Raw genomic sequence first — 12,597 nt, 5'->3', positions numbered from 1 at the left:
TAATGCCGGGTGCAAACAGTGTGAATCTTTTAGATAGACAGCAGTATGGCCTGGCTGCTCACAGGTATAAATCCTAATGCAGACATAATCTATCTGTCCCAGAGAGCACCGCTGTCCAAGGCACCGTGCCAGTGAGTTGGAGGCACATGGAAATTAAATGTGTGTAATAAGATACATGTTAGGCTTGTTCATCATAGGGTATGGACTGTACCATGTCATCTCTTGGCCTTGCCCCAGTGGTAAATATTTCATATCAAGTGGCGGCAGTGGGGGATTATGGGAGAATGTGTGTCTGTTTTAAATGGGAGGTCACAACCACACCGCCATGGGCATCGTAAAAAAGGGAGGAGAGAAAATGATAAACTGTCAAACTACGAACAAAGATGCAAAATGCATCAAATTATGTTAAACACTGAGACAATTAATAGGATGTTTTTGAATAAGGATTCAATCAAGCCGGACATGATTGAGATCAATGCCTTGATCGAAGAAGCTCAATTGTCTATATAGAATGTCTGCCACAACATGGTAATTGTCGGTGCCTGTGAACACACAGCTGGGAATTTAATTTACTCAATATCAAACTTTTAGCTGGTATACTGAGTTTTTTTTGTAAGACAAAAGTTTGCTTTGCATTAGTGTGTTTATGTCTGGGGCTGATCTCATCATGGGGATGTTGATGTTAGGCTAATTCTTTACATTTTAATTATTTAGCAGACAGTCTTATCGAGAGCGACTGGACCCCCGTGGGAGTCGTTGCAAGCGCCATGCTCTACCAACTGAATCACAGGGAACCTAGGCTCATGTGGCTGTCTCATCTGATGTCCCAGCGCTTGACTGGCTGGCTGCTACTGAAGGTCTTATTTACAGGGCTAGTGATATGGGCCATGCCAGATTGGCAAACTTGGTGTGTGCCAAACAGACTTTCTGCTTTGAAAGCAAACGACTTCCCCTTAGCTGTTTTCTCTAATCAGCCGTTGGCCTGGAGGCCAGAGGGAGATGACTTCTTTCTCATCTTCATCTCAAAGGGAATGAAACAACTCCTTGTGATTAAAGAGTTGAGTTTGGTTTGCCCCTTGGGTCTCTCCATGGCGCCAGTTTGTCCCATGGCGGTTTGTTCTCAGAAAGCATGGCACTTAAAGGGTCTTGAAGGGTCTTGGCACTCATGTCTGTTGTGTTCCTATAGAATATCTAAGTTTGGAATGGAGAGGGAAGATTGTCTCCCCTTTTCCTGTGGATTGCATCCATTCCCCCTCTCTGGTCTACCCCTTCTTCTCAGGTTCTCCAGCTTGGGTTCTGGATAAGCCTGGAGGTAGGGAGTGACTGGGGGCAGGCCTCATGGGGGAGCTGGATAATAGGGCTGAGGCAGTACAGTACATTGTGGGTTCAGTACAGTGCTATGCATGTGAAGGATGTACCAATCGGACCTCTAAATAGGCCTCCACATAATGATTGCACTACATTTTCAATTAGATTTCTGTCAAGCAGAACCCATTTGACTAGCTAGACCTGCCCCTCTTCCTCCCCACTCCCCCTCTCTCTCCTTACCATCACTCCTCTTTTGTGTAACCTCTCCTCCTCTCTAAATACCCTCAGTAAACCCCCACATGTCAAAATGCCTATTTTGAAGACTATCCTAAGGTAGCTCTGACACCTGTTTTAGAGTAGAGCTTTCACTGACATTTATTTGGCTCTCAAAAGAAAGCAATGCCACCTACTAAGAAATTGTATATGATGCTTTAAAGCTTCTATATGTATCTTTTTGGGCGACCAGACCAAATTCACATAGTAATGTGAGTTATAGATCTGCCATTCATTGAAAGCAAGTCTAAGAAGCAGTAGATATGTTCTATATGCCCTATTTCTATGCTTCCTGTTCTTAAGTTTCGTTTTGCGTCTTTTACTTTCGGTTTTGTACACCAGCTTCAAACATCTGAAAATACAATATTTGGGGTTTGAAAATATATTTCACAACGGTTTAGATTAAAATTAGGAAACGTAGAATTTTAGCAATCAGGAAATGGTGAAGCGATTTCAGCATATTGCACCGTTAACTGTTTACAAACAAATAGTGCTGAATGGTTGCAAGTAAAATTCCTGACGCAATTTCGAGATGACTGTTGAAGTACAACAAATCAGTCAGGGGTGACAGTCTTTTGCAGTGAATGAATGAAGGGGGATGCAAGTAAGGCCAACAGTCTGTGTCCCTGTGCTTCTTCTTTGTAAAGCACAATGAATATGCGCCAGTCTGGTTTCTCTGTCCCAGCATCCATGTAACCAGGGGGAACACTAATGATGCAGCAAGGTCACTCTTGCGTTCGACTGCTTTGGGATCTGTGACAATGAACATTGTCTGGGTCAGCATGACGGCATGTCAAAACCATTCCACAGTGGCATTCTACCCACAGTAGGTTACAAAACATCCTGAACTAGGACATATGCTAGATACATAGCCTACAATACATTTCGCTCTTTGGGTATGTTTGTTGTCGATTGCACTAGCCTATAACTAGGGCCCAGAGTTTTTCCTGGTAAGGTAGTTAGGCAAAACTTTTGGTCCTATTTATGCAGTACATTTTTTGTTTGCCATTGTCTTTAGCAGTGGGTTGACCTTAGAGATGATGACTTGTCATCTCAGGTAACCTGCGGGTGAAGCTACTTCAGACAGACCTGCTCTCCTCTGTGTTCCCTCTAGCCTCTCAGTACTAATAAGCTTGACTGGGAGGCCCGCCCCCTGCCTTGGCATGTGCTCCTGCAGTCACTCAGGGCAGAATCTGATCCTGTCCTCATGGGGGGTCGTACCTGCACCACCCGCTGCCCCGTCACAACAGCTCATTATACAGAAGCATCCCTGGGGATTCCATGTACGCAGGACGGGGCGGGCAGACAGGAACAGGCACTTCACTTTGACACGATTCTCTCCGACCCAGCAGGGGAGCTCCCGTCTGGTCTGACCCACTTCTGATCTGCTGTGTGAACCTTCAGGTACTTCCACTAGCCCTGCCTGCTCCACAGCCCGGAACTCACACTGTTAGACGCTCACAACCACTCAGAACACAGATGGGATAACATGGAAAATGATTAAACACCATAAATAAGATTGTAGGTACATTCCAGGTAGACAACAAGACTCCACCCTCCTCATCCCTACGATATTGATAGCCTGTTGATGAACTGAGGGTCACCAATCCCACAAACGGAGAGAACCTTTGCAGCTGGATCTGGAATCGGAATTCCACCTCATTTTTTTCCAAATAAACAGCTTTTCACCTGTGTATGAAGGAAAAGGAAAATAAATGATGGGGTTCCCAAACAGAGGAAGAGGAGGGCTGACTGCAGGGTCTCTGTGTGGTGTGTGTCCGACAGTGCTTCATGGTGAGGTAAGGGCAGATGTGCTGATGTGGCTGAGGGGATGCCGGGCCTGTTTGCATGTAAGGGGCTCTTGTCAGGTCCTGTTGACCCACTGTCTACTTGCCTGTCAGACTGCCTGCCTGCCTGCCTGCGACACCGCTGTCTGTCAGACTGCCTGCCTGCGACACCGCTGTCTGTCAGACTGCCTGCCTGCGACACCGCTGTCTGTCAGACCGCCTGCCTGCGTCACCACTGTCTGTCAGACCGCCTGCCTGCGTCACCACTGTCTGTCAGACCGCCTGCCTGCGTCACCACTGTCTGTCAGACCGCCTGCCTGCGTCACCACTGTCTGTCAGACCGCCTGCCTGCGTCACCACTGTCTGTCAGACCGCCTGCCTGCGACACCGCTGTCTGTCAGACCGCCTGTCTGCGTCACCACTGTCTGTCAGACCGCCTGCCTGCGTCACCGCTGTCTGTCAGACCGCCTGCCTGCGTCACCACTGTCTGTCAGACCGCCTGCCTGCGTCACCACTGTCTGTCAGACCGCCTGCCTGCGTCACCACTGTCTGTCAGACCGCCTGCCTGCGTCACCACTGTCTGTCAGACCGCCTGCCTGCGTCACCACTGTCTGTCAGACCGCCTGTCTGCGTCACCACTGTCTGTCAGACCGCCTGCCTGCGTCACCACTGTCTGTCAGACCGCCTGCCTGCGTCACCACTGTCTGTCAGACCGCCTGCCTGCGACACCACTGTCTGTCAGACCGCCTGCCTGCGTCACCACTGTCTGTCAGACCGCCTGCCTGCGACACCACTGTCTGTCACTCTCAGGCCTCCAGATCAACACCCTGCAACACCCTAGATATTGATGGTACTTATGGAGCTCACATATACAGTTTGTCATACTGTGTACGTGTTTCAAGCTATGAATGAGCGTGTGTGTGTGTGTGTGTGTGTGTGTGTGTGTGTGTGTGTGTGTGTGTGTGTGTGTGTGTGTGTATAGACAGTATATGTTGGAAGATTTTTATCAGATGAGATCTCAATATCCTTTTCAAAGCTTGTGTTTGGCGCGATCTGATGAACTGGAAAAGACAAGAATGGTCTGGAAGTCACATGAAGTCAACATTTTTTTTTACTCTTCCACTGGATGTAAAGGGAGTGAATCCATTGTACTGTCCCATCATGTTGAAATGAAAAAGACACCCTCGCCAGACTACTAAATTATGAGGAGGGCCATTCTCCTTTTAACATGTGTCTGATGATATTCTAGGAGGCACCTACCTCAATCCCACCTCACCCCCTTCCCCCTTTCTCTACAAGTGACGTCTCAGTGATTGCCATCTGATATTGAGAATAGCCTCCTTCCCCAGTACCAACAACTTAAGGAGCATGCCCTGCCCTGACTGGGTGCCGAATGAATAATGACATCATGTTTTCAGGCCTCAGCAAGTGTATGGCTGCGCTGGGGGCATGAATGGACACAGAGTGTTATTCACAACGCCACTTCTGTGAACCTCTAAAGTACCCTGCTGAAGGACATGCTGCATGAGGAGATTGTTATTGTTTTAGTAGAACAAGCAAAAATAGATATACGCAGCACCATTGTAAGGACCCCAGTAACTGGATTTTTGCCATGGTTAGTGACACAGGTCATGGCTGTGGCATGTGTTTCTTCGAAACAATGTATGATGTACTGGCTCTGTTTTTCTGTGTATGTGTCCCCAGGGTCTATGTAATATGATTATTAATGATGTGTGGTGTTGTTGATGATTGTGTGTGATGGCAGTACTGTCTTATAACTGTGGTTGATGGGGATCCATTTACATGGCAGCGTTGTGGTGTCCCGCAGGGCCCAGCTGTGGGTCCCCATCTAATTTCTCCCCCCGCTAAGCTCAGCACATCTGTAACATATGGTCCCCTGCTAGACATGAACCATCCCTCTCCCTCCATCTGTGTGTTATGGATGCAATGCTTTTTAAAGTAGACAAGCAGAATGTGATGTCTCTTTCTCTGATCAGTGCTTTTTCTTTTTTCTTTTATCCCGCAGCGTATGCAGTGATTGCGAACGGCCAAGTGGAATGCCCCAAGGGTTACAAGAGGGTGAACCTGACTCATTGTCAAGGTAAGGGGACGGAGATGATTGAGATGAAGAGGATGTCCTGTTGTTTTGCTTTGTTTAGTAATACCAATAGCGCAGTGGTCACCAACCTTTTCTGTGTCAAGCTCACTTTCACAGTCAAAAAGCAAGCTGAGATCTACCGCTCAGAATTTTTTTTTAAACATGACATAACATTACCCTAATAATAACAGTTCTGTAGGAATGAGGTTTGTGCAGTAGGCCTAATACATTATCACAGCATATTGGCTGTATGCCTGGCCTGCCAATATTGTTCTTCTCAGACCATATTATATCTCAAACTTGAGTTTTGATAACAAAATATCAGTTGGTGTAGCACTTGCGAGGCAACGCTGAGCATAAAATGAAATCATTTGCTAATAATTAGCTTTTTATTTGACTGAACTGATGGTACCTGCTTCTGATGGTCATGGTGCTTTCAAGACAACTGGGAAAAAACTAGGTCAAATCATGATGCCAGTGATCTTCAGGTCGAAAAGTCGGAGCTATAGAAAGATGCCAACAATTCCGAGTTGGATGACCACCCCGCCAAAAAATCCCAGTCGGATCTTGTTTTTTTGGGGGGGCGTTCCAAGTTGTCTTGAACACACGGAAGTTGTAAGTCGGAGATTGCTGAATTCCCAGTTGTTTTGAACACGTCATTAGTCTCAGCAGAGGGAGGGAGAGAGCAGCAGAGGGTCCGCCTCTCACGGTCCCTACTCTCTCCTTTCGGTGAGACTGACCAGAGAGAGGAGACACCGTCTTCCACCGGATGGCAAAACTACAGTCGCACCTGCACAAATTCATGTAGTTCCTATGACCAGAGAAAGTGAAATATTCCTCTATATTAAAATAGACACGACCAGCTGCTAATAATAATATAAAACGCAGGGGTATCGATACACTTGGCTACTCATTTATTACAGCTGTATTGCGAGTGGAAGTAGGGAGAAGCGCGTTTTATGTTTTTAATATGTTGAATAGTGTTGACAGTGATAAATAAAAACTTAGATATGATCTCACTCATAAAAACAGCAGTTCTTTGCTGTATTCATTGACATTTTCTCTCTGGTCATTGTTTTAAACCGGGATGCTGGCCTTCTAGGCAGAGTTCTTCTGTCTAGTGTCTATGTTCTTTTGCCCATCTTAATCTTTTATTTTTATTGGCCAGTCTGAGATATGGCTTTTTCTTTGCAACTCTGCCTAGAAGGCCAGCTTCCCGGAGTCACCTCTTCCCTGTTGACATTGAGACTGCTGTTTTGCAGGTACTATTTAATGAAGCTGCCAGTTGAGGACTTGTGAGGTGTCTGTTTCTCAAACTAAACACTCTAATGTACTTGTCCTCTTGGTCAGTTGTGCACCGGGGCCTCCCACTCCTCTTTCTATTCTGGTTAGTGCCAGTTTGTGCTGTTCTGTGAAGGGAGTAGTACACAGCGTTGTACGAGATCTTGAGTTTCTTGGCAATTTCTCGCATGGAATAGCCTTCATTTCTCAGAACAAGAGTAGACTGACAAGTTTCAGAAGAAAGTTCTTTGTTTCTGGCCATTTTGAGCCTGAAATCAAACCCACAAATGTTGATGCTCCAGATACTCAACTAGTCTAAAGAAGGCCAGTTTTATTGTTTCTTTAATTAGAACAACAGTTTTCAGCTGTGCTAGCATAATTGCAAAAGGGTTTTCTAATGATCAGTTAGCTAATCCAAGTTTATAATTTTAAAAGGCTAACACAACGTGCCATTGGAACACAGGAGTGATGGTTGATGATAATGGGCCTCTGTATGCCTATGTAGATATTCCATAAAAAATCTGCCGTTTCCAGCTACAAAAGTCATTTACAACATTAACAATGTACAGTGTATTTCTGATCAATTTGATGTTATTTTAATGGACAAAAAATTGGCTTTTCTTTCAAAAACAAGGACAATTCTAAGTGACCCCAAACTTTTGAATGGTAGTGTATGAAAATAAATTAAAAGCTGTGGACAAGGACACTTTATGCTGTCCAAAATGGTGTCAAGAGTTGCCAGCAAACGCAGTAATTAATCTAACTTTTTCTGATCACTTCAAGATGTTCTCCCCTAACAGTCCCTAATTTTTTTGAGGCAGAAAAACCAAACTGACAGATATTCACAATATTTACTGGCCAGCTTCAAAGTCTTATTCCCATTCTGCTGGAGCTCCATTCCCAAAAATCGTTTTGAATTTCAGCCTTTAGAACAACTGCCAAGGATGCAAAACGGAGATTCTTCTGGGATTCTGTCATTATTATCAAGCAGGTGTCCTCCTTGCCAAAGTGTGATTCCTCACAGGAGGAGAAAGAGTCTTGTGTCATATTGTGTGTCTGAGCACAGACGTGATTCGCCCTGCTCTCTCTTTTTGCTCCTGGTGCTGGGCTCGGGAGCGTACAATGGGCCTCGCGTCACAGATAGAATGGCCTCTCAGAAACACAAGCTGTTTTGTGACCTCAGGACAGGCCCGTGTCTTCCAAACACTCCAGAAAAACACTGTAGAGAAACTGGTTCGGCTGGAGTCACCTATAGGGCTTCTAATGTAATGGAACATCTATGGCCTCACTGCCATACGTTTATTATGGGCTGAATCATTTATTTATTTTTTTAACCCCGGTCTGAGATATGGCTTTTTCTAGAGAGAATATAGGCAGGAAGACAGGCAAGCATTTCCATATTGGGCTTTTGAGGAAGAACACGTTGCTGTTCAGCTAAGGACAGGTCAAGTTCTTAACTGAGAAACATGCATCTCCAATTAATAGCAGCTTTGGAAAGGTTTGGAAAATGATCACTCACTATTCCCAAGTCCTCGAATGGATGGGGTTTTTGCCTCATGACTTATGTTTAGTGTCTGATTCAAAACATTTAAACAGCTCTGTCTTATTTGACAGAGAACCTCCCAGTCCCCACTCTAGCAGTACTCAACAATAATCCTGGATATTACTGTTAAATAAGGTATGGCTAGGTATTTCCTTTACAATGCCAGTAAATAATTCTCATGGTTGTTTATGTGAATCCTCTACAAGCTTATTTTGGCCCTCCAGTCATAAAGTAAGACATTACAGGTCGGGTGAGTTCAGGACAGGCAGGTTGTCAGTTTAAGCTCAATCGGGACTCTTTGGATGGAGTCATCATTCTGCGTCAGTCATGAGAAACCTGTCGAGGAGAACTCTGATGGACGTCTGTGTGTTCCATCTGTGCCGTGTGAGTGAAGTCAGATAGGTGTTGAGATTAGTGGAGGTCATGACAGGCTTTCATTCTAGTCAGTTCCAATTCCTTACCCTCGACCAGACTGTAGCACTAAGACTAACCTGGAATCAACCTGACCCTGGACTACAGACCCCATGTGATGAAGAAAGGCTGAGCCTAACGTTGAACTTCAGCCTTCAGCTCAACATCCAGATAACATGCAGCTTAAACTGTTCTCAAGTAGTCCCTATAGTCCCACAGCGCCTCCACAGCAGTGTTATTGTCTCTCTGAGTGGGAGGTAGCAGAGTTACGTTTCCCCAAGAGACATGATTTGGTTAGAGCTCACAGTGTATAACCCCATGACAGCAGTTGTCCATTGCATCTTCTTTATGTGCCGCGTGGCTCACCCAAACAGGAAATATTGTCCGCCCATTTGCTTACAATTGAGTCAGCCTGTTTACATCATTAATAACAGAGGGGCTGGGGAAAGGTCATGAGCTAACGTTATGACCTTGAACTGGTTCCCTTTTTAATCCCCCATACCAACACACATGCATACACACACACACACACACACACACACACACACACACACACACACACACACGCGCGCGAGCGCGTATACAGACACACAAAGACAAGCACACACACACACACACACACACACACACACACACACACACACACACACACACACACACACACACACACACACACACACACACACACACACACACACATGTATACAGACACACAAAGACAAGCACACAGGCACGGACACACAGACACACACAGGCATGCACACACATACATACACACACACAGACACACACACACAGCGAGAGAAGGAGAGGCCTGTACTCTCATGATAGTTTTGCTTTTCCTCCCATCACTCCCCAGACTTTCCCTGTTCCCTTATAAGCTATCTTTTTCCACCGACCAGCACAACAGCAAAACAAGAGCAGATTCATTATTATTGGGAAAATCTGCCATGGCAACTTGTCAGGTTCCAGTCATCACGGCGATGGGAAAAGGCCTAATGGTTTACTGTTGTTCAACACTATAACCGCCATAGGCCAACGGACACTGATGTTTGATTTTGTAAATAAAAAATATCAGCCCAAAAAAAGCTATGTCCTGCTTCTTCCCTGACTTTTCCTAAATGTTTGTATTTTACACTGCTCATTTGTCAGCGTTTTGAAATCACAAACAGAAAAGTATTTAGGGCCTTTTTACCTTTTCACACCTATTCCCAACTTAACCCGCCAAGACAATGTGCTGTAGGATGTTGGTACCCAGCCAGGCGCCAAGACAATGTGCTGTAGGATGTTGGTACCCAGCCAGGCGCCAAGACAATGTGCTGTAGGATGTTGGTACCCGCCAGGCGCCAAGACAATGTGCTGTAGGATGTTGGTACCCAGCCAGGCGCCAAGACAATGTGCTGTAGGATGTTGGTACCCAGCCAGGCGCCAAGACAATGTGCTGTAGGATGTTGGTACCCGCCAGGCGCCAAGACAATGTGCTGTAGGATGTTGGTACCCAGCCAGGCGCCAAGACAATGTGCTGTAGGATGTTGGTACCCGCCAGGCGCCAAGACAATGTGCTGTAGGATGTTGGTACCCAGCCAGGCGCCAAGACAATGTGCTGTAGGATGTTGGTACCCAGCCAGGCGCCAAGACAATGTGCTGTAGGATGTTGGTACCCAGCCAGGCGCCAAGACAATGTTCTGTAGGATGTTGGTACCCAGCCAGGCGCCAAGACAATGTGCTGTAGGATGTTGGTACCCGCCAGGCGCCAAGACAATGTGCTGTAGGATGTTGGTACCCAGCCAGGCGCCAAGACAATGTGCTGTAGGATGTTGGTACCCAGCCAGGCGCCAAGACAATGTGCTGTAGGATGTTGGTACCCGCCAGGCGCCAAGACAATGTGCTGTAGGATGTTGGTACCCGCCAGGCGCCAAGACAATGTGCTGTAGAATGTTGGTACCCAGCCAGGCGCCAAGACAATGTGCTGTAGGATGTTGGTACCCAGCCAGGCGCCAAGACAATGTGCTGTAGGATGTTGGTACCCAGCCAGGCGCCAAGACAATGTGCTGTAGGATGTTGGTACCCAGCCAGGCGCCAAGACAATGTGCTGTAGGATGTTGGTACCCAGCCAGGCGCCAAGACAATGTGCTGTAGGATGTTGGTACCCAGCCAGGCGCCAAGACAATGTGCTGTAGGATGTTGGTACCCAGCCAGGCGCCAAGACAATGTGCTGTAGGATGTTGGTACCCAGCCAGGCGCCAAGACAATGTGCTGTAGGATGTTGGTACCCAGCCAGGCGCCAAGACAATGTGCTGTAGGATGTTGGTACCCAGCCAGGTGCCAAGACAATGTGCTGTAGGATGTTGGTACCCAGCCAGGCGCCAAGACAATGTGCTGTAGGATGTTGGTACCCAGCCAGGCGCCAAGACAATGTGCTGTAGGATGTTGGTACCCAGCCAGGCGCCAAGACAATGTGCTGTAGAATGTTGGTACCCAGCCAGGCGCCAAGACAATGTGCTGTAGGATGTTGGTACCCAGCCAGGTGCCAAGACAATGTGCTGTAGGATGTTGGTACCCAGCCAGGCGCCAAGACAATGTTCTGTAGGACGTTGGTACCCAGCCAGGCGCCAAGACAATGTTCTGTAGGACGTTGGTACCCAGCCAGGCGCCAAGACAATGTGCTCTAGGATGTTGGTACCCGCCAGGCGCCAAGACAATGTGCTGTAGGACGTTGGTACCCAGCCAGGCGCCAAGACAATGTGCTGTAGAATGTTGGTACCCGCCAGGCGCCAAGACAATGTGCTGTAGGACGTTGGTACCCAGCCAGGCGCCAAGACAATGTGCTGTAGGATGTTGGTACCCGCCAGGCGCCAAGACAATGTGCTGTAGGATGTTGGTACCCAGCCAGGCGCCAAGACAATGTGCTGTAGGATGTTGGTACCCGCCAGGCGCCAAGACAATGTGCTGTAGGATGTTGGTACCCAGCCAGGCGCCAAGACAATGTGCTGTAGGATGTTGGTACCCAGCCAGGCGCCAAGACAATGTTCTGTAGGACGTTGGTACCCAGCCAGGCGCCAAGACAATGTGCTGTAGGATGTTGGTACCCGCCAGGCGCCAAGACAATGTGCTGTAGGACGTTGGTACCCAGCCAGGCGCCAAGACAATGTGCTGTAGGATGTTGGTACCCGCCAGGCGCCAAGACAATGTGCTGTAGGACGTTGGTACCCAGCCAGGCGCCAAGACAATGTGCTGTAGGATGTTGGTACCCGCCAGGCGCCAAGACAATGTGCTGTAGGATGTTGGTACCCAGCCAGGCGCCAAGACAATGTGCTGTAGGATGTTGGTACCCGCCAGGCGCCAAGACAATGTGCTGTAGGATGTTGGTACCCAGCCAGGCGCCAAGACAATGTTCTGTAGGATGTTGGTACCCGCCAGGCGCTAATGCTTATTTCTCTCCTCACTGAATTAATGACAAATGAATGCATGTGTGATAATTGTGCACCTTACTTCACAATTGAATTTAAATTAGGCCTAACTGAATGATAAGGAGGGGGATGAGGTTGATTAATGATGATTTGTGTTATGCCTATTTGCAGTTGAAGTCGGAGGTTTACATACACTTAGGTTGGAGTCATTAAAACTTGTTTTTCAACCACTCCAAACATTTCTTGTTAACAAACTATAGTTTTGGCAAGTCGGTTAGGACATCTACTTTGTGCATGACACAAGTCATTTGTCCAACAATTGTTTACAGACAGATTATTTCACTTATAATTCACTATATCACAATTCCAGTGGGTCAGAAGTTTACATACACTAAGTTGACTGTGCCTTTAAACAGCTTGGAAAATTCCATAAAATGATGTCATGGCTTTATAAGATTCTGATAGGCTAATTTACATAATTTGAGT

At 46.9% G+C, this 12,597-nt stretch overlaps 1 protein-coding gene across 1 annotated transcript in view; it reads left to right on the top strand.

Moving 5' to 3' along the window:
- The window catches only part of LOC106589425 (latent-transforming growth factor beta-binding protein 2), a 153,771-nt gene that overhangs the window by 92,478 nt on the left and 48,696 nt on the right, over positions 1-12,597 (top strand). Inside the window, exon 9 of the mRNA XM_014179443.3 lies at positions 5,395-5,469. Coding sequence (XP_014034918.3) covers positions 5,395-5,469 — 75 coding nt within the window. The remainder of the gene's footprint in view (positions 1-5,394; positions 5,470-12,597) is intronic.

The sequence above is a fragment of the Salmo salar genome, chromosome 01 (genome assembly GCF_965601325.2).
Source record: "Salmo salar chromosome 01, fSalSal1, whole genome shotgun sequence".
NCBI lineage: Eukaryota > Metazoa > Chordata > Actinopteri > Salmoniformes > Salmonidae > Salmo > Salmo salar.
The sequence above is the reverse complement of the archived record's forward strand: the minus strand, read 5'-3'. Positions and strand labels throughout refer to the sequence as shown.